Here is a 22,151-nt window from a genome sequence, read left to right as displayed (position 1 = left end):
AAAACAGATGCACAGAGCATGAAGAGATAAATTATGTTCAAAGGCTAAGGACATCTATCAAGGGCCTACAAAACATAAACCAATACAGATATTCAGGAAAGCAAACTAAGCAGGAATTATATTATTACTGGAAAGGTTAGTTTGTATTAACTGAACTATTTTCCTCTTCTCTTGCTAATCAAGAAAGGTCATGACTAAGTTACTAAAAATACTGCATTCTGCATTTTCACCCTTCCTGCCTATTTTGACTATGGAAAAAGCCATTCTATATTAAAAAGAAATCACATAAACTAAAAGTGCCAGATATTGCCAGATCAAGCATTAAATAATTTTCATTGCCTTTAACAACTTTCCTTGTTCTGCCTGTGAAACGTAAAACATGTTTTGTTATACATGCCCTCTGTGCAGGTAAAGTTGTCAAATTCTTATTCTGTTCCCATAGACAGAGCAGTATGTGCAGCAGTAAAAAGTCTAAATTAGATTTCCCAAACTCTTAACTCAATGCCTTGATGCACGGTTTACTCCTTTCTCTATCAACCTCATTACATTAACCAGGAAACAATTTGTGCATCAAAACACAAGCTCAATACAAAGGTTATAATCTGACCTTTTTTCAAGTTTAGCGTATCTTACCAGTCCATAGGCTGTAATTCTTTCATGTTCTTGTGTTACATCAGCTACATAGGCAAATATTACAGAAAAGGTAACAGAAAAGATTCCAGATACCGAAATCATAGCGAAGTACCACCTAATGATTTAAAAGCAACAATTAGAAAGTTTAAGCTAAGACCTCTTGCTTTTACTAATCAAACAAGTTTGTATTTAATCTATGAGAAGTGTTCCTCAAGAACTTAACATAGAGCTTAAATGGAGATGAATGATTGTGCAGTCTCACTTAAATATTGAAAAACAGCATTTTAATTTTTTTATACTCTGTTTACTTTATGTCAGCCTAAAAAAAAATGGTCCCTTCAGATCATGGTACCTATACATTTGCACATTCTCAAAGGTGAAGCAAGTTTAAGTTATGAAAAAGGAATTATCTTAGAACTCAATTTCTCAACCAGTTAAGGAATAAACTGTCATATGTGCTGCTTCGGAAGCTGAACTCTGAATGCACTCAGTGTACACAAAGTTCTTTTGTAATCCTCCTAAGTTTCACAAAGAATGTAAATGAAACTGAAACCAAGTCAATTCCACTCAGTTAAAACTTCAAAGTTGCCTAATCAAAGAGTTAAAAGATCTCATTTGCAGCAATTATACTTTTCTTTGGTCAATAAATTCTAAGGTTCAGTTAGCTTCAAAGTATGTTTATTCCAGGGCTGTCAGTCCTCAGGGGGAAAAAAATCAACAGCTGAGCTTAAAACTGAGTTAGACGGGGCTATCAAACTATTTAAATTACCATTATACTTGTGTGAATGAAGTAACTAAATCACATTCCGTAATTTCTACTTTTAAGATACACAGTTTTAACACCTCTTAAGCAGAAAAGCTCCAGAATAATGCAATCACATCTTGAAAGGAAAGTGGCTTTCTCTTGTCTTATTGTCCCTCTCCCATTTCCCCAAACTACTCCTTTGATTGAATTTCTGCTGTACTGGCAAGCTCACTACTGTAATCTGTACCACTTACCATGGACTTATTCTCATTAATGGAATTGGGACACAGGTGAAGAAAACTGTAAGAAGAAGAAAAGATCTTCTTCCCCATGCATCGGATAGAGCACCTATTAGCGGAGCACTGAAAAAGGACAAAAAGCCCTGTGACAGAAGAAAAACAATTAATATGTCTATATCTACATTTCCAAGTTTCATTTTAATCACCCTATAAAAAAAGGGACTAAAATTGCAATTTGATTTGAAATTAAAAACAAAATTGTAGATAACTGGAATTATACACAATTTCTTCTACAGTCTAATTTTCTGTGATTCTGATGTTTTACGTTTCAAATCTATTAACCATGAGTGCATTAAAAAAAAAACCCACCCAAACAAAACAAGAGGCATGCATTTTTATATGATCAATTTGATTCAATATAGAAATACGACAAAAGCTTCTTTAAAATCTCCAGAATCTACAGTCTAGTTTCACAAAGGACATCTTAGCCTCTATCACGAGACTTAGTACTAGATCCCAAACCCAAACTGCCCTTTAATTTGGACTGTCCTAAGGGAGAGTTTTGGGTAATCTGTTCTCTGAAACTAAACAGAACACTTACTGCTTTATACTACATGTTTATCATGTACAGGACATTTGTGCATTGCAGGAACTATGAGGACCATTTGAGCAAGCTTGACAGCCTCAGACAGTGGAACACCATAGTGATATTCCAGTGGCGGAAGTCAGACTTACAGGCACAGTTGTCATGGAGAAAATTGACTAAGGACCAAGAATCAAATACTAGATTTTTCTGCATTTCATAAAGTCCTAGAATCTAGGCCTCAGGTCTGTTCTGTATCACACAGAAAAATTAAAATAAGCAGAGCCTTTCTCAGATCTATTAACCGCAAAACCTCCAGAACAGATGCACCTTCCTCCTGATCAGTATATTGTTCTCTCATCAATCCAACTGTGCCACAAATTCAACAAATACACTGGGTTCTGTAAGCTCCTCAATACACTGGAAATCTACTCCAGCTTACTTTAGCTAATCTCTGGTATTCAAATATAGTCAACTTCAAGTTTAACATATCTGTACAGACTACTATACTAAATCACTCTTCTGCAAATCCCAATAAACAACTCTGATGCCAATGATTTCAGTAAGTAAATCTCAATTTTTGACAGCAAAAACTATAAAGACAGACCACCAGATCCTAGGAAAGTTAGATGTCTTAGTTGAAATGTATGTTCTGGTCCCCTGGAATCAGATTTCAGTAGAATATAAACTAGCATGTTCGTTAATTGTCGCCCAAAATACTTTCTATCTTTCATGAGCAGCATTTTCAAGGTAATACTGGACGCTGAAGTACAAGTTCACTCTGATCTATGCTCCCCTGTTTATTACAACTGTTAGAGCAAAACACACACTTAGACCATGATATTAATGCACTTGTTCTACAGATATGTTCTGTAGAAAATATACAGGGAACTCTCCACTACTTTTAAGTGATACTCACAGTTACACTGCACTGTGAACAGAGGTGAAAGAAAACACCAAGAGGAACATGACCTTTGTTTTTCTAAGAGAACAATGCAAAGTAAGCTTCCTCTTTCAGTTTGAGACATCCTGACATCTCTAGTGCATAGTGTTCTGTCAATCCACCATGAAAGATACCAAAACAGCAAGTCCATCCTATAAAGACATCATTTTCTCACAGCTAAAAACAACACTTCAGATTTGTTACAGAATACAAAGCTAAGTAATTTCTGGGTGCTATAAATTAACTTAGTCAGAAGTTACACTAAATGGTTTGAAGCCTCTCAGTAAGAAAGCTAGCAAAGGAGAGACTTTCAAGTATTAATTATGCTAGAGAAATTTTGCAAGCATTTTTTTTTATGGCAACAATACAGCATGACCACTGTGTGATTGCAGCGGTGTAAACAAGCTGTAGGCTGCCCTGAATATCTTGACTGTCACAGAATGCTCAAAAACTCATACAAAAAACAATCAGGAAAAGAAAAATAAACAATCCTGTGGAAAATTAGCTTGTACACTGCATCTTAGACAAAATCAGTGTTTAAGTGCTTCACTTTTTATCTCAATGGTATCATCATGGCTGCATTAATCTGCTTTTGATAGAAATCATCTAACATTAAGAAGCAGACATTAAAAACCTAGTTCCATTCTCTGAGGAATCCTTATCAAGATTACAATAGCTACCACTGATACCTATTCAAATAAGAGGAATTTAAAGTTCTGAGAAATACTCCACTTGTTTCAAGATGCTACTATTTAGCAGTATATCTTGAACTGAGCCCAAGAACACAATCATTACAACAGAAAAACGGTTTAAGAATTAATTACATTTTCAGTGTTTTGGATGTTCTTAGGGAGAATGCAGGTGAGACAAATTACAATACCCCAACACACAGAAACTTTAGGTCAGAGGTTTTAAAAAAAATCTTACCTTAACACCTTGAATAAGACCATTCATTAAAAATGTATGATGGGAAAATGTTTCATGTAAGACCTGATGGAAAAAAACCACCAACATTATTTGAATCAGCAGAGACAGGAGAAAGTCGATTCAAAGTCTAAATTTGATTTGTAAAACCAGATAGCTCTACTGGGACTTGTTAAAAAAAGTATCTCATCCCAGAATTATACTCTTATTTCTCTTCATGAGAAAATATTGACAAAGTTTAATATCAATTTATTGGCATAAATTCCTATGCTGGCACAGATTGCACTGTACTGCGGGTGTTTTGCGTTGGGAGTATTTTGCTCAGAAAGGAGATCAATGTAAGCAAAAAGCATCTCCATGCAGTACAGATCACAGAATTTTGGAGGGTGAAAATTCCTTCAAAAGGTTGACTCAATCATTGTTACTAATTAGGAGGGAAAATGAGATTCTGCTAAAGTTACTCAGTCAAGGAAAAAAAACAGTGCTATATTCACAACTGCCCAAAAAGACACTGTGAAAACTGTTTCTGAACAAATTGCAGATACGTCGTAGTCATACAGTTAGAAACACTTCTGATGAAGTAGTAGATGCTTTTAAATACTAGCAACAGTTCTGAGTGTTCCATGTATCCTTTAAGTACAGCTGTGAATTCGTTTAAGGTGCTTTACCAGCAGTCTTAATTCAAGGGCAAGCATGTTAATCTATACTAAACAGATTTACCATAAATATGCAAGAGAGTTAAAAGGCCTCACAGGTGCTACTGTGTTGATTAAAAAAGTTATTGCAATGATCAAAGTGTGTATGCATACAGACTTCAAATTCGTTTGCTGTTTTTAATCTATAGATAAGTGCCAACAACTACAAAAATTATTTATATGCATATTGAGAATGCAACTAGCCTGAAGAAACTGAATACTCCAGTGACACCGAAAAATATCAGCATCACTTTTCAAGGATGACTGAGATTCTCGAATCAAAGGTTTAATAAAGATCGTTGTTCCCGTGTTAAATACTGGTCAGATAATTCTGCTTATTTACACCCCTTTTTCCTTCTGGTCTCATCTTCTGTTTACATATTTAAAACAATTTTGCACCTGCTGACCACTGATCTTATGATATGAGTGAAGAAAAAAGTCAGGATTTAAATTAGAGATCTAGAAAGCAGCTATCTTTCAAGTCAAAAAAAAAAAAACCCCACCCAAGGAGGAGGGTCACAGACACAAATCTAATTATCTTTCTGTGGAGTGTTTTCCAGTATTTTTCCTAGAAGGCAACCACTGCTGGTATTTGTTCAAGCTTTTGAGATTTATTTCTGTTACTTTATACAAGAGAAATGCCAGTTCACAAACTGGTAGAGGGAACTGCCTTACTCAAGTTCTACTGACAGAAATATTTACATATTCAAAAAAGATTATATTGAAAACAGAATATGCCATTAAGTGATTAATATTGCTTATGGTGATTTACTAATATTGGCTTACAAGTCCATAAACAAGAGTAATGAGTATAAGTTTCAGGTAGCCTGTGAGCAAAATAGCCTTTGCGTGCTTTATATATAAATATTTTCGTCTCCAAGTATAGTGTCATGTAACAAATATTACAGCTTTGATGACAAATGTCAAAAGAAAAAGTAATCTAAAAAATAAACTTTGAATAATCTCAGCTACCGTAGAATACATACAATTTATTTTGATAATACACAACACAGCATTTTAATCTGAATGTTGATGATGACCTGGAGAAACACAGGTCACAACCACAAAAAAATGGAGTGATCATGAGCTTTGATCAACAGGCCAGACAATTCCATTTCTGCCCTTCCTACCAGACAAATCTGCTTGCACAAAAGTGGACAGCTGGCAGTTCAAAGGCTGAACCTTGCTTATAAGAAAGCTCTACATGACTTCTAGTACTGCTGACTGATCAGCAAGCCAAGGTAAATTACCATAAGTAAGTTACAAATCAGAAGGGTGCAAAGTATCAAATCAGATTTGAAATTATTTAAAGCAAAAAGCAGCCTTTCAGTGTGGGCAAAGCTGATTACAAATAAATATGATCATCCCCAAAAACACAGAAGTCATTTACACCTGTGCAAGTTAAGTTACACTATTATATGTGACTCAGTTTTTTAAATTAAGTTTTCAATCCAATGCAACAGCCTCCTAAGTGTTCAGGACCATGTAGGAGAGGAACACAACATTCAAAATACAGGACATTCAAGACCATGACTGAATGCTAATACTTCAGTCAAAATAAGAATTAAGCTTTAGATTAGAAGCATTTCATAACAGTTCCATCAGACATAGTGCAATGATAAATACTAATTTCAAGATTTATCATTTCAGCTGCATGTGATTAACAGTACAAATTCATATGGAACTACTTCAACAGGAGTACACCATTGAAGAACCCACCTAACATAGTTTTATTAAATTGGAGGTTCTTTTGAAGACTGCAGAAGAATTATTATTTCCACATTATCCCTTCAAATGAGAAGTGTGAAGCTAGGGCAACTTGAAGTTGAGCATTTTGGTTAAGAAAAAAAAGAAAAGAAAAAAAAAGAAACAAGAAAAACCACCCAATAAGCTTTCCCATATTTTGACACTGGCAAGACAGCATGGCAGGATGGTAATTTAGTGAGAAGTCTACTTTATGGAAATTTGTTAACTCTTTATATGAACTTTATTATTATTAAGCTATGTTAAAAAGATAAGTGATTGTCTTTACAAAGGTTAGACAAACACCCTTCAAGAATTATGTAGATGATTTTATTTGGAGTTTGGGGAAGCAAAATAACTAACTCTAAGGTCTTTCAATCCCACAAGACCTTGCTTGTCATGTACTCAAAGTGCACTCATATATGACGAAAAACTAGACTAACAGACTTTCGATGACTTCTCTCAGGCAGGCCTGATTTCAATCAATATGACCCACGTCTTCAGACGAAAGGCTTCATGTCCTTTACCAAACACTCAAACTATCTATTCATCTGGAAAATAACCGCATTCCAGAACAGAATAAATACTTACAAAATCCATTTCTTACATGAAAGCCTTTACATTTTACTTCAAGTTCCATGCTGGCAAAACACCCAGCCCACAATAGTGTACAGAGTTTACTACGGGATGCATAATTTATTCAGTTGTTATGACTGAGAGATGAATTGAACTATGAAGTCTTAAAAAAAAGCCATATTTTCCAGAGACACTTTCATCAATACACTAAACTGATGTTACTCTAAAAGGCAAGTAAAAGGGTAGTACAGCATTTTGCGAATTTATTTTTCACTATCTTTTAGTCTTTCAGCAGTCCAGATCTCAGCTGTGGTATACTAATATTGTATAGGTTGAATGTTAAGACTCCTGGAATTCAGCTAATGAGGTAAGCAGGAAGTGTATAACAAATTAAAACCCTGATCCCTAGGAATTAGCAAATTAACTTTTGTCATTACTGCCAAGATGACAGCTGACCAGTGATACTTACCGTTAGCATTGGAGTTGTCAGGAGCCCCCAGGCAAAGAATTCTAGAAATATGACCACCACCGCATGGTATACGCTTGGCCGACCAATACCTTGTTGCTGAGGAAGAAAAACACATGCAGTGGTTGTACACATCCAGTTCATTACATGTGCAAAGATGTCTTACAAACATATTTTGAGCATAACCAGCTTTCAGGATGACCTACTACCAAGCCTTTGGGAACAATAATAAGCCAAACAAGGGTGGAGAAAAGTTATTACAAAATGACTAAAGACCTCCAGGAAACTTGAGAAAGTTTATTCCCTCAAACTCTTTGCTGACTGCAGAGAACTATTTTCCCCATTCCTGACATTGCTCAGTATACTGCCCTCACCTCCAGTGTGCCTTTAGGCTTCCTCTCCCTTAAGCACCATCCACAACCCTTTCACAGCAGTGTGACAGTGTAACTCTTCCCTGCTACCTCCACAAGTGACAATGAAACAGAGTAATCAGAAGAGCACCAATTTTTGTATTTGAAACTGCCCAAATGTGAGAAAAGAAGGGGCAGCTTATTGCTGCCTGTACAACTGCTATCTGTTGACTGCTGACCAACTGACTCCATGCTTGTGCATGCCCGTAGAGACCCAGGAGCTGTTCTGCTGCTCAACACGCAATCCCAGGAAGAATCAGCACACTATGGAAGTGCTCATGATGCTGTGAAACTGCTGCCATTTAAGACCCAAGGACTGGATCCCAGACAAAAGATCTGGAATCTTTTTATTTAGACGAACCAGGCAGAACCCTTAGGTAAAGCAGATTTAACTAGAACTGCTGCTTTCTTTCATTTTTATGTGGTCCTTGCCATAGTAACTCTTCTATAAAGTTTTGGGGCTCTAAAATTACTCTTTCCCTTTCCCATAACACTTGTCCTGTAGAAGATTGTTTTTTCAGTGTTTCTAGCCAATCCAAAGTCATTACACTCCCACAGGACTGGCAATTCCTTCCTGGTGCTCCCATACATACCTGAAGTTTACTTAAAATACAAAAGAACACTTCTCTTGTGCATTGTGTAATTTAATAATGCAGGATTCAGTTGAAGAGACATCATCTAGTGACAAGTATCAACCAGATTATGTCATTTTAGCAGGTGGAGAGTAGGGAGAACACGAAACTCAGGGTCTCCCACTGAATCCAAAAAGAATTAAGACAGCCTACAATGAAGGTAGAGCAGAGACACATTTGGTGTTTCTCCCTGCTCAGTACCTTTCACCTAGATTCGTAGGAATTACAGGTTTAGAAAACACTTGTATTACAAGATTAATTTAAACTTACTGTCTATAGTAAGTATTTTTAAACAAATCATACTAACTGGACAGTCTAAGTGCCCAGATCTCTAATAATTGTTAAATCTATCACAGTTTATCAAAACCTGTAGCAGCAAAGTAAAAGTAACCCAGAGAGCATTTTTTTTCTAGATAAGATTCAAATTATTTTCTACACTGCAGCTTGCTTCAAAGCTTGAGGATTTGAAGGAAACAGTTCTCTTTGTCCTGGAATAGGATAATATCATAGATAATCTCTGGGAGACTGATAACTTTCAAGCATTATTAACATTTCTCTGTAGGTTACCCTGCCATTTTTATTCTCTAAATAGCAAAGATTCCAAAGATTATGGGGGGGGGGGGGGGGGGGAAGCTTCCTCCTGTAAGAATTCTGCAAGTTCTTCTACATAGGATAGGAAAAAACAATACTCTTAAAATTGTTAAGATGAATGTCAATTGGACTAGCACTTAACACAGATTACACTGATGTCTGATGATCCTTGCCACAGCAGTTTCCACTAGACAAGGCAAATTTTACAGTGGAGAGTAGGTAAGGGACTCTCAGCCTTTCTCCTACCTCTACTTTACTTCTCTTCCATGTCTGTATCACTAAACACGATGTTGGACCATAATCCTCTGGTCTGCATTCAGCAAACTATTCTAATGCCACTAAAAATGAAGTTTCAGAGTGTTTGGGGGTTTTTTAATAATGTTTTTATTACATGCAAATTTGATCTGAGATTTACATGGTTTACCGTAAAGATTACATACATACATACTCAAAAGGACATGCATGTTTTTCCTCAGTAGTCATTTAAAAACCTCTGTGAAAGAAAAGTATTTTTGCTGTACTGAGCCAAAATTACTATTTCCTGGAGATTAAAACAGTCTGCAAATCATTTCTGGCAGTATCATGCAGCTTACAGATAGCTGCGTTGAACTACTGTAAAACCAGAAATCTCTATAGCCTTTTGGATTCAAGACACAAGCTGGAAAAGTAGAATTTAAATCCTGAAAGGAACATGCACCTATCAAAATGAAGTCAAGCATTCCGCATCAGATATACTAATAGGTACCGATCTATGATCCACATAGACTGCAGCTGATGATTTTCAGTTTTCCTTACAGCTCTAAATGTCTAGATTAATTCAAGAACACTGGTGTAAATGGCTGTATCAGGAAAACAAAATCATGCAAAAAGGAAAATTCACTGACATTGTCAAATGGACCAATACAGATAGTTACTCCTGGATGCCCATCTTTTCTGTAGGTCCTAAAAACTCTTGTCACAAAAGCTTTCCATTTTTAATCAAGCATCAAGTTCTTTTTAAGAAAAGAAAATAGCTTATGACTGATCACGTACACAGCCTGGACCACAAAAAGCAACAAAAATTCTTTACTCGTTCCAAAATCAAAGAGCTTGCTATAAACACTTCACACTTGCTTTTAAGATTAATGCACCTCAGAAGTAATGGGTGTGGCTCATTTCTATATTGAGAAAATATTTTGCAACAGAATGCAACTGCATGCAATTTACATAATGAATGAACTTGAGACACACATGCAAAAAACAATTATAAACTCAAAACACAAAGAACTTTAGGCTTCTTGAACTAGACAATACAGGAACAACCTACTGAATTCTTCATGGTTAAAAAGATTTAAATAGAATTTCAGAAGTAGCACAGATGTGGTCAACATACAAGTTGTTTTCATCATCCCCTACCCCCAATTTTAAAGTGTAATGTAAAAATTAACCTCAGGAAAGTCTTAAAATCTGCTACAGGCTTACTTTCTATCCACACAGACCATCTTCATCTGACAGCCCAGTGTGTGGGCTGAGAAACTATGCATGAACATTACAATTGCTTTCAAATGCAGCTGCTGGTCAAGCTATTATACTTGCATAATCAATAATGAGCAAAACATTACGTAATATCAAATGCTTAACAATAAAACTTTAAGGCCATCATTATAAAATCTGAAGTCCTAGAAGTTCTAACAAAATATCTACTATTTTTCCAATTTTACACTTCTGCTCCTTCTATGCTTCTTTTCGCCCACATCCAATTCTAAAAACCATTTTTTCTTCTGCCTTTATTGGAGGCAGAAAAAACCCAAAAGTTAATTTGAACACAACAGGGAGGACTACTGGGATGCAATACAAACTTTTCTTTTTTTTTTTAAAGCAGAACACATCTGTTGAACATTAATAAACCCATGAAAAGATGTCAAGGTCATAAATCCAGATGGTGAGGAACTGCTCACAGAAAAGGGGGGAAAATGCAATATATTGTCAGTAAGAATACCTTATCTTAGACATTTTGAAGTAGAGCTAGTACAATTCATCCTAACATACTCCACAGCAAGACAGAATTTTATAGCCAGTCCCAGATCTTCAAAGTAAAGCTAGAATTGACAGTATTACTTTATTCACACAACTTTTATGTAACTATTTATTAAATCAAGTCTGTAATTTAACAACTAAAATTGTTCAAATGGCTGAAAAAGCACCATGATATCTATTTTCAAACATGCTTAACTGTTTGTTTCTCTTAAGCAATGTGCTTATTTCAGAACAAAACCACTTCTCACTGTTCAACTCCTGAAGTCCTCCAGAGAACCTTTTCAAACTTTTCACATTTTGAATGAAGGCCACATAGTTCTGCTAGCCAGATTAAGAAAAAGACTCGATTTGATAAATACAGCATGCTTTTTTCCTCCCATGAGGGTGAAGCAGGAGAGCCCATTGCCCACAGAGCTGATCCATCCTCAAAGGGTTTCAATACCCAACTGGAAAAGCCCTAGGCAACCTGCTCAGGCCTCACAGCTGGTCCCACCCTGAGGAGGAAGGGAACTCCCTGAAGCACCTTTCCAGTAATCCTGTTATCTCTCAGGCAGATAATAACCAAACTCAAGCCAAACTTCTGAACAGACAATCACAGGAACTTGCCTTTCTTCCCCCACATCCTCCTGTGGGAAATTCTTTCCCACCAGGCAGTAGGGTCTCTCAGGAGAGCCTGCTAGTTGCTTGTTCTACTTCCAGTACAGAGGTGACTTTGCAAACAGCACTTACTGTCTTTCTGTAGTATGTAAACGAACATTCAAGTGCATTAGTACAAAGAGTTTCCTTACTTTCTTTTTAAAAAAAGTCTACAGAAACATTCTCCCCCTACAAAAATTAACTGCTACAAGTAGTTTTTGGGTTTGTTTTTTTTAACACAACCACCTGCACTACAGTCCACTACACCAACTCTCACATTTTCAAAAAAACAAAGAACTGAACTAACAATCAGTAAAACATTTTGAGAAACATGCTTTCACGTATGAATCATTCAGACCTTGAAGTTCATGCCAAATTATAAAGCGCATTCCCTTTCCACACTTATCTTCACTGCTATTTTCTTATTTTCCCCCTCCCTGCCCCAATTCAACAGTTTCAAATGCAAGCTTTTCCCAGTATGCTTCACTAATTATTTTAGCTTATTCTAGCACAAATATTATGCTACCAATCTACCTCACTATGTTATGAATGCTCTTTTCTCCACGCATATTACCCAGGTAGCTCTCTAGGCATATTGTGTGTTTACTTCCTTCTAGTGTCTTTAATTTTCAAACAGAAGTATTTAGGAACAACCTTAATTCCAACTGTTCCCCACAAATGCCCCATTTATTAGAACTGGCAAGAATTCACTCAAGCGTAAAAAGTACCCTGAAGACCTTAGTTGTCTTTGTCACATGAATCACCAAATGATTATCTGTACAAACCCCAGTCTAAAACATTTAACTTGTATGAAGTACAAAACTACACCGAACACAAGTGAAAGTACTTTCCAATCCACCACAGCCTTTAGCATTTTAGATATGCCTTCTGAGCTGTAATACAAATCATACTTAATTCAGCTTACACATTGCCCAAACTTATATTTCAGTTGCAAAAGAAATACCAGAAGCAGATACTTATCTGGATAGTGAGATCATGATACACTCTCTCCAGAAAAAAACAGGCTGAATCATATTCCACAGGTCTAGAGTATCAGAACCACAACTCATTCAAAATGGAAAAGCCTGCACAGATTTTGTAAAGACAAATTGTGCCTTTAAAAATTCCTGGAGTTCTGAAAAGAACACGTATGGATAAGAGATCATGTTAATAAGCCTTCTGAAAATTCAAGTATACATACTTAAAGACCCTCACCAAAGGCTCTTAAAGCAGAAAAGAGTGCAAATTCTTCACAGGAATTAAAAAGTCAAAAAAATAAAACCATAAAAAGTAAAAAACCAGGATAAATTAAAAAAGGAAAAAAAACCAGCACTCTGTTTTCACAGAAGAAAGTTACTGTACGAGTCCCAGTGCTCTGTCCTAGGGCCTATGTAGTTCAACATATTCATAACTGAGCTGTAAAGAGGCTGAAAGCAAAGTGACAAAGTTCACTGATGACAAAACAGAATTCACGTTAGAAAAGTTAGAGGGCAATGGTGAAGAACATTAGAAGTTGATGGAATCAATAAAACAAGTTAAAAGGCAGATTAAAATTAATGCAGATAAATTTAACCACAGCAAACATGAAAAAAAGAATTTTAATTCCACATATAGAATGACTACTACTTAGGAAAGCGATCCTGGAGAAAATTTTTCATAGAAAAGACACCACTTTAGCATTCAGCAGTGGTTTACAAAAGTGTATTCAAAGATACAGCCTGTTAGCAAAAAGATTATCATTATATTAACAGATAAACATGTGATGTGCCTGCCTTGCTAACCCTCTGCTTCTGGTATTTTTATCATTTTTATCAGATCTACATAAAGATCCTGCCTCTTATCCCATGACTGCTCGTTTTGTTCAGTCGCTTTAAGCAACACACACTGTCAAACAGTCTGTTTTACAGAAGAACAAGTGAAAGAGTCCCACAGAAGGACAAAGAACATTGCCAGAGGTATGGAAGAACGCTGAAGTGGGTTCCTCCAAGCTGCAGTCAAAACATCTGCAGAGGGATACAACAGGGATTTATTGAACCAGCAGTGACATGAAGGGTGTGAAGAGAAAACAATTATCACTGCCCTCTTATATTAAAAAAAACAAAGTAAGTAAAGCAGGACCCAAGATGGCAAGTTTCAATGGCATGGCACTTCCCACAATTTACTCTCAGGGTCTAAAATGTCTTGCCACATCATTTTTTCTACTGGGAACACATTCCTGTTTAAGTTTAGACTGGACAAGCTTCTGAAGCAGGAATCTTCTAAGGAGCATAAAACATGAAAACACCATTTCTGGTTCAGTCTTTGAGCCTGAGGCCATTGACAATAGGAAGATCATCCAAGAGAACAATCATCATATGCCCTGCCACGTTCTGAAAGCTCAGCTTTAGACAGTACTGTATTGTCTAATTAACCTACTTCTTAAAGTAATAATGTATAACCAGCATATTATGCTACACCAAATCACAAGCTGATTTATCCGTTGCTGAAGTTCTCTTCCTAAAATGTAGAAAAATGCACGACACTGAGAAATTTCTCTAAAAAGGACAGACTGCTTAGTTAATTCACATGCTTCTCCATGGGATAGATAATTACTCAAGCTCATTGCTTAAGACCGGGTTAGATAGGGCCTTGAGCAACCTGGTCTAGTGGAGGGTGTCCCTGCCCATGGCAGGGGGGTTGGAACCAGATGGTCCCTTCCAACCCAAACCATTCAATGATTGCCTAGTGGTTAAGTTTGGATCTTCAGTATAAAAATACCAAGTCTTATTTATATAATTAAGTTTCTATTGCTCTAGCCTAGCATACTTCCTTCTCTACACAAAACCTTTCAGATTGCTAGAACCTGGAGAATCAGTAACAGCAAAGTCAGACAAGCAAAAGTGCTTTCTCAGCATCAATAAAAGCAAGAGTGATTTTTTTTTTTTTTAAGACAGCAGCTAATCACCCCTGGTAATGGTTCAGAGTTTAGATTTAGTGTTAATTTAACATGATGGGAAGATTCAGAGTGACACTGGCAACTCTGAGAAGACAACACGGTTTATCTCTAATTATTCTAATTTAACAGGAAAAATAATTTTTGTGGGGGAGAAAATAGTGCTCCACAAAGGACTAAATATCCAAACTGCCAATGTGAACAATGTGCTTAACTACTAGCAATTTAATTTAAATCCTACAGGCAAGAAATTTAAGCAATCAGTTTACTGGGCTGAAAGGTGTTTCAGTAAAGTCTCACAACATTTAATGATGCGGCCTTAGTTTCACCATGCTATATTTTTCATGAAGTATTAAAAAGAAAACTGCTAGCAATAAGGTTAAAAACCTGTAGTTCTTTTTGTATATATCAGTTGTGCTTCATTGTGTAAATAGTGTAATGAATAAAGGCTGGCACACTTCAGAAATGTAACCTTTAACCTTCAGAAGTCTTTCATTATGTTTCTAAAAAACGCAGAGGTCTTAGGCTTCAAAATAGCTAAGATATTTTATAGTGCCCAAGAACATAAAATTAATGTATGATTAATTCTCAAAGAGGTACATAGGTGTGTTTTCTCCTTAGAATCCCATTTGGGGAGTGCTCCCATAAAAGCACTTTATTTAGACAGTACAGTACTGATTTTCGCTTAAAAGCTTCCCTAGTGTGGCATTATTTTACTGACAATAGGTTGCATAGAAATGAAGTACGTGATATGAATATTTCGAATATCATGTTAAGTTTTATACCACCAGTGTTCACAATTCAGATGGAACAAGATTGCATAACCAGTAACAAAATGCCCATGGCATCATTTACTTCAATTTCTGAAGCTCACTGAAATAGGCGTAATACAGCCAACAGAAAGATTTAATTCCAGTGGAATTTACTTAAACATACTATTGTTCTTATTAGTTTTGAGCCAGTAACTCAATTCATAAAGAGTCATTTGTTCACCATTTATATTTTAGTTAATTCAGTGAAGCCAACGCATTCAACAGGCTGAAGTTAGTTACAGATAAACCAAAACCCAGAAGCTTGTTACTCTCAATCTGGAGGGGTAAGAGGAGAAAGCCTTGCACAACCTGACAGATTTGGTTGATATATGATATACCATATGATATGACAAAAGACTCAGAATAAAAATTAAAACATAGTTCACAGACCAACGAAGTGGCTCACCCAAATCTCATTTCTGTATTTGCTTCTTTGTCAGCAGCTCAAAGGGCAAGCTTCCACCTTCAAAGATCAGGGATGCACTCCCACTGATATCAAAGAGATCTCTGCAATTACATCTAAAGCCATGATCTGGCCCCTCATATTTTAGTCTAAATAAGCACTTTTAATAAAGTCAAGGCAAAGAGAGTTCTAGCTATATGACAGCCACATGAGAATCACAGGACAGTGCAGGAACTGCCATAACAAAGTAGGAAACAGACTGTTCAGTCAAGAACTGTGAAGCAGACCGTAAGCTGATGTAAGTATAATTGTATTACTGCTATACTGATGTACAGAAGATAAGGCTAAAGTCTCATGTCTTTCTCTCTTGTAGGAGATGCATTACAGGAACACAAAGTCCCTTAAGGGCACCACTAGGAGCGAGGTGGCAAGAAAATCACCAAGGAAGGAAAATCTGACATAATTTTATAAATTAAGAACTTATGTCATTTAGAAGTTAAATTTTTCAAGCTGAAGCCCCAGCATATTTTAAGTACTCAAAAGCATTATTTTAATCCAACTTTTACAAACATTCCATCCATTAATAAAAAAACAGGTTAGCACCTTTGTCAGTTATGGATTTATTTTGCATTTGAGTTTTACTCTTCTTCAAAGTTAGAGAAAGAAATCAAAGTTCTTTGATCTATTTTATTTTTTTAAAATTTCTCTACCTGTACCGTCCATTTCCTACCCGCTGTTCATATTTAAATAAATTCATCTGTTTTTCTTCCATAAAATGACATCATCCTTTATGTCTTTCACCACAACATCTGTGCTGATAAAGCTGAAAGCTTACATTTCTTAACTAAAAAGTTAACGGGCCTCTTCTAGAGTTACCTTCCCATTCTGACTTCAGATTGGGTTACTGTGTCACCTCTATCTAGAGTACTAAATGGGAGCTGCTGTACACAAACCTAGAACAGCAAATACACCATACAGCAGACATCAGTTCCACCTCTTGAGGGAGAACAACCTGCTTTTTGGAAGACATAACCATTTCTAAAAGAGAACTGAAAGACTCAAATACAGACATGATTGATTACAAGAAGTGTGAAGCAGTCACTCTGGAATTAACTTACATAAAATAACTTGACTAATGAATTCCACAGCAGAACAATTTTTACATCTTTTCTGGGTAAATGACATATTAAAAGTACCTTAACACCTTCATTAGATATGAGTAAGGGTCAAAGAACTTACTGATATCAAAACCAGAGGGTTTCAAGATTATTATTTTACTTTCTTGAGCTCTAGCCATGATGACATTAATGCTACACTATTGATGTTCAGCTAACAATATTACAAGTTCATTTGCTTGACATTAACATAAAACAGTAAACTATCCTCTCTCCAATAGCAGGGATCCTTATCTGTAGGAGGGTAGGTAACACACATAGCTGACGTTGGCTCCCTGACACAAACTTAACATTGTTTTAAAACTTTTGGCATAAGCAATGCTTTGAGCCTATCTAATTTTGTGAGTAAACTAATATTAAATACATTATTCAGAAACACCTGAATATGAATACCTAAAAAAGCAGTGATAGCTGTAAGTCAGGTTGCAAATAAAATTTATATGATTTCAACTTGCCAAAAGAGATTTATCATAGCAAGACTTTGGCTAGTTCTGTATCTGTGCCCCTTCAAAAACTGTCAATGACGGGATCACCTGTTTTGTCACTTTGTGTGTTCTCCTGGGTTCCTCCACCTTATGCTCTGGGCTCGCTGCCAACAAAACAGGACGGGTTATACCATCTCAGCCTGAAACAAGTCACCTGTCCCCACCTACTGCAGAAAGCTCAGGAAGTGTCACCTCAGATCTGGTTTTAAGGCATCTTGTGAGCATGCATGTACAAAGGGAAAGGCTTAAGCCACCCAAAAGACGTTTCTGCTGGGAAGTAATTATGCACCACTGCCACCCTTGCAAACACAACTTTTCTACAGATGCTTTCAAGCGAGTGCACAGACCACTCCTTTCCAGCTCCTTTTATCTGCACAAAGACATCTTAATGCTTCATGTAATGGGAACAGACGGAACCGAATGAGCAGTAAGTTATTAAAATAGCATGACAACTCTACAGTTTCGGTTCACCGCGAGGAACCTCCTAAAACTCCAAGGGGAAACTGAGCTTTACGTCCAGGCGCCTCAGATTTACGTACTTTAAAAGAAATCTTATTTACAACCACCTGCTAACAGGTGTCCCCTCAGCCCGGGATACACCAGTAACGAATGCCCCGCGGCCGGCGGAGACGAGGCACCCCGCCATACCTCGACTTCCAGGAAGCTTCCAGGGCCGCGGGGGCGCACGGAGGACGCTCTGGGGGGCAGCCGGGCCCTCACGGGTGGGGAGCCGGGGCGAGAGCTGGCCGCCACGGACCGCCCGGCCCGGCCCGCGCCGCAGCGGCGCCCTCAGCGCCGGTGGCGCCCGCACACCGCCCACCCCGCGGAGCCCAGCGCCCCCCAACCCCGCCCCACACTCACCGCGCCGCCGCCGCCCAACTTCAGACCGACCCTCTTCACCAGCATGATGCAGCCGCCCCGCCTGGCACTGCCGCACTCCTCCTCCTCCTCCTCCTCCTCCTCTCCCTCCCGTGCCGGGGCTGACGGCGGCTCCGACTCGGGGCTCATCTCGCTCCGACCATCCTCCCGGGCCGGAGGAGCAGCGGGTGCGGAGCGGGCTGGGGGCGGCCGCCCGCTCCCGCAGCGGCCGCCTCCGCCGCCCCGCCCGGGCGGCGCGTTACCGCCTAGCTTCACGTGACCGCCCAGCACCGCCCCCTCGCCCTCGGCGGAACTGCTACCGCTCGGCCGGAAGCCGGGCGCTCGCTTTCCCCGCGCGGGGCGAGGTCCTGTGGGCTGAGGTGCTGCTGGCCGCCCCGGCGCATTACGCCCGGTGACGGCATCCCTGCGGGGAAGCGAACCGCCTCCAAACTGGCGTCTCGTGTGGCTTCGTCAAACCTCGCTGGGCCCCTTGGGCCTTCGTCACCGGGCAGGTGTAACTGCGAGTTCGGCTTCCTCCCGCCGCAGTACTGCGAGTACTAAGAAGCATCACGAGTTATCGTAGGAAGTAGGAGTGCTTGCCTCTCCGTGCACCGTGTGCGCAGAGATGGAGTACTGTGAGGTAACGTAGCGCTGGCAGTAAAGGTGATGACTACTAACAGACCAGGTTACCTCAGGTGTCCTCCCCTAAATACCAGGCTGTTCACGGGAGCAGAACTTTTCAGTTTGCTAACATACTAAATGTTAATTTTAAATGCCGTTTTCTGTTTGCTCTGTATCTATTTTGTCAGTGGGTAACAAGCTGTATACTTGATAGATATGGCGCATTGAGAAATTTATCTTCTGTGCCGTTACACAGCAATTTAACAAGTCGTCTTTTTTAGCAAACTAGCACGTGTTTACTTGAAAGCATTTCAAAGACTTTTTTTTTTTTAAGCTGTTTTGTTTAAAGTGGGTGTCAGCATTTCAAGAGGCACATTTGATACCATGAACTAAAGAGATAAGCAAAATTATATTTCTTATTATATGGGGATGAGTGATAGGGATAGTAAATCAACATTTATTACTTAAAATTACTTTTCCTAGCCAGCCCAAGCCAATTGTGTGTACAATTTCATGCTTGCTTCCTGCTTTTTTGCTCTGGTAGCCTAGAAATGCTGACAAAACCTTTAATTTCTTCAAAAGTAGTCACCACTGTGAAATATAGTAACATTTTTGCTCCTTTGAAGACTTGACCATTTTTCAAATGACTTGAAAACCAAGGGGGCTTCATTCCTTACAGTTTTGGGTCATTTGGCTGTTTGGTTTTTTTAGTTTACAAGCTTCAAAATACTGAGATTTTTTTTTTTTTTTAATTCAAACACCTTCCTCAGTTAGATATGAATTTATAAGCTTAATATACCAGCTTTTGTAGGTAGACAGGTTTCTTGCAACCACATTGGGTTTATATAAAAAATATTGCTTGAAATCTTCATTGTATTTTGAAAATCTCAGTATTAAGATATTTACTTACATCACTTAAGTATTTAACCCAATTCATACACAAATTAATGGAAAGTCTTCCATCAATGTTTGTGGCTGTTGATGCAGGCTTAATAGACAGCTGCTAGTAATTTTATGTTGTTATATCCTTGTCCCGTGCAGAATTTGAAGTTGGAAGGGTTTTGCTCACATGCTGAGCTGGATATATAATATTTATTAAGAACTGGTTAACTAAATAACTGACAACAAAAGGAATAAATTCACAGTTTATGAAGAGATGTTACTGGTACAGTTTCCCTCAATTCTGTGCTCTATACTTTTTAGAATATTCCTAAGCAATATTTTTAAGCTGTCTGGAGGGGGGATTAATAATGAAGATATAAAGTTTATTACAGAATGCTGTTCAGCATGATCAAAACAAGTTGTAAAAGAATATAATGAACCTGAGGGAAACTGCTAAAATGTCAGCTGAAAGTGTTGATAAATGAAAATCTAGGGGAAATAATTCCAAGTAGTCATTGGGTTTATAGATCTCTGAATTAGCTACTTCTACCTGGGAAGGATGGTAGAAACTGTATAGTTAGTTTCCTGAATGCTCAGGAGTGGTTAAAAAGGAAAACAGAAAATTTTTAAATATTAAGAAATAACTAGATGAGAAAAAAGTTGAAAATACTATGTCAACATATCATGAATCCATGAAGTCTATGTGCTGTTCTCATCCTTATCTCAGAAAGGAACTTAAAAAAAGAACATGGAGACCAGGATGAGCAGAGTCATGGAAACAGAATGGTATGACAGCATCCTGGCTGGAATGGAGGAACTGGCTGTTACCATTACTTGATATTCTCTTAGAACACAGGAAGAGGAGGCACTAAATTGAATGATCAGACAACAAGTTTAACACAAACAGAAGCAAGTGTTTTCCCAGGGAAATTCTTGTTAAATCATAGAACTTATTTCCAAAGGATGTTTTGATTCAAAAGTACAAGTGATTTAAAAGGCAATTACACAAATTTGTGGAATAAAACTCCATTAAGGGCTATTAAGCAATAGAAAGTCCCTGATCTGCTAACTGCACAAAGGTGGGTTAGTTTATTGGAAAATCCCTCTGTTGCACATATTTTCCACTCTTTCCATAAGCATACACTAATGTTTCAGAACCAGGATAGGTGGAAGTTTGGTGTAGCTCTGCGTATCTGCTCTTTTATTGTGAGGCTTGAGTCTTGGCAGTCTGACAGTCTTTGAAACAGAAACCACAATAGCAATGTCTGACCAACCTTGCAAGTATCCAGCAGCTGTTCTGATGGAAGTAGAACTGCCCATTTGTGTTACTGGGTGTATAGAATCATAGAATGGTTTGGGTTGGAAGGGACCTCACAGATCATCTAGTTCCAACCCCCCTGCTGCTGGCAGGGACGCCCTCCACTAGACCGGGTTGCCCAAAGACCCATCCAACCTGGCCTTGAACACTTCCGGGGGGGGGGGCATCCACAACCTCTCTGGGCAACCTGTTCCTGTACCCCACCACTCTAACAGTAAAGAATTTCTTCCTAACATCTAATCTAAATCGACCCTCCTTCAGCTTAAACCCATTACTCCTTGTCCTATCACTACATGCCCTGATAAACAATCCCTCACCATCTTTCCTGTAGGCCCCCTTCAGGTACTGGAAGGCCACAATTAGATCTCCCCGGAGCCTTCTCTTCTCCAGGCTGAACAAGCCCAACTCTCTCAGCCTGTCCTCATAGGAAAGGTGCTCCATCGCTCTGATCAGCTTTGTGGCCCTCTGGACTCTCTCCAACAGCTCGATGTCTCTCCTGTACTGGGGCCCCCAGCGCTGGACGCAGTACTCCAGGTGGGGTCTCACAAGGGCAGAGTAGAGGGGCAGGATCACCTCCCTCAACCTGCTGGTCATGCCTCTCTTGATGCAGCCCAGGACACGGTTGGCTTTCTGGGCTGCGAGCGCATACTGCCAGCTCATGTTGAGCTTCTCATCAATCAACACCCCCAAGTCCTTTTCCTCAGGGCTGCTCTCGGTCCATTCTCCGCCCAGCCTGTAGCTGTGCTTGGGATTGCGCCGACCCACGTGCGGGACCTTGCACTTGGCCTTGTTGAACTTCATGCGGTTCGCACGGGCCCACCTCTCCAGCCTGT

The 22,151-nt window shown here is 38.5% G+C and overlaps 1 protein-coding gene across 1 annotated transcript in view; it reads right to left on the bottom strand.

Annotated features, from left to right (window-relative positions):
• Positions 1-18,879, bottom strand: part of SLC71A2 (solute carrier family 71 member 2) — a 32,977-nt gene extending 14,098 nt beyond the window's left edge. Inside the window, exons 1-5 of the mRNA XM_075739785.1 lie at positions 18,501-18,879; positions 7,551-7,646; positions 4,071-4,133; positions 1,633-1,760; positions 634-748 (exon numbers count right to left, since the gene is read on the bottom strand). Coding sequence (XP_075595900.1) covers positions 634-748; positions 1,633-1,760; positions 4,071-4,133; positions 7,551-7,646; positions 18,501-18,647 — 549 coding nt within the window. The 5' untranslated portion in view covers positions 18,648-18,879. The remainder of the gene's footprint in view (positions 1-633; positions 749-1,632; positions 1,761-4,070; positions 4,134-7,550; positions 7,647-18,500) is intronic.
• Between the last annotated feature and the right edge of the window lie 3,272 nt (positions 18,880-22,151).

Source organism: Balearica regulorum, chromosome Z (genome assembly GCF_011004875.1).
Source record: "Balearica regulorum gibbericeps isolate bBalReg1 chromosome Z, bBalReg1.pri, whole genome shotgun sequence".
NCBI classification, from domain to species: domain Eukaryota; kingdom Metazoa; phylum Chordata; class Aves; order Gruiformes; family Gruidae; genus Balearica; species Balearica regulorum.
Note: the sequence above shows the minus strand (reverse complement) of the source record. Positions and strands in the feature narration are given on the sequence as shown.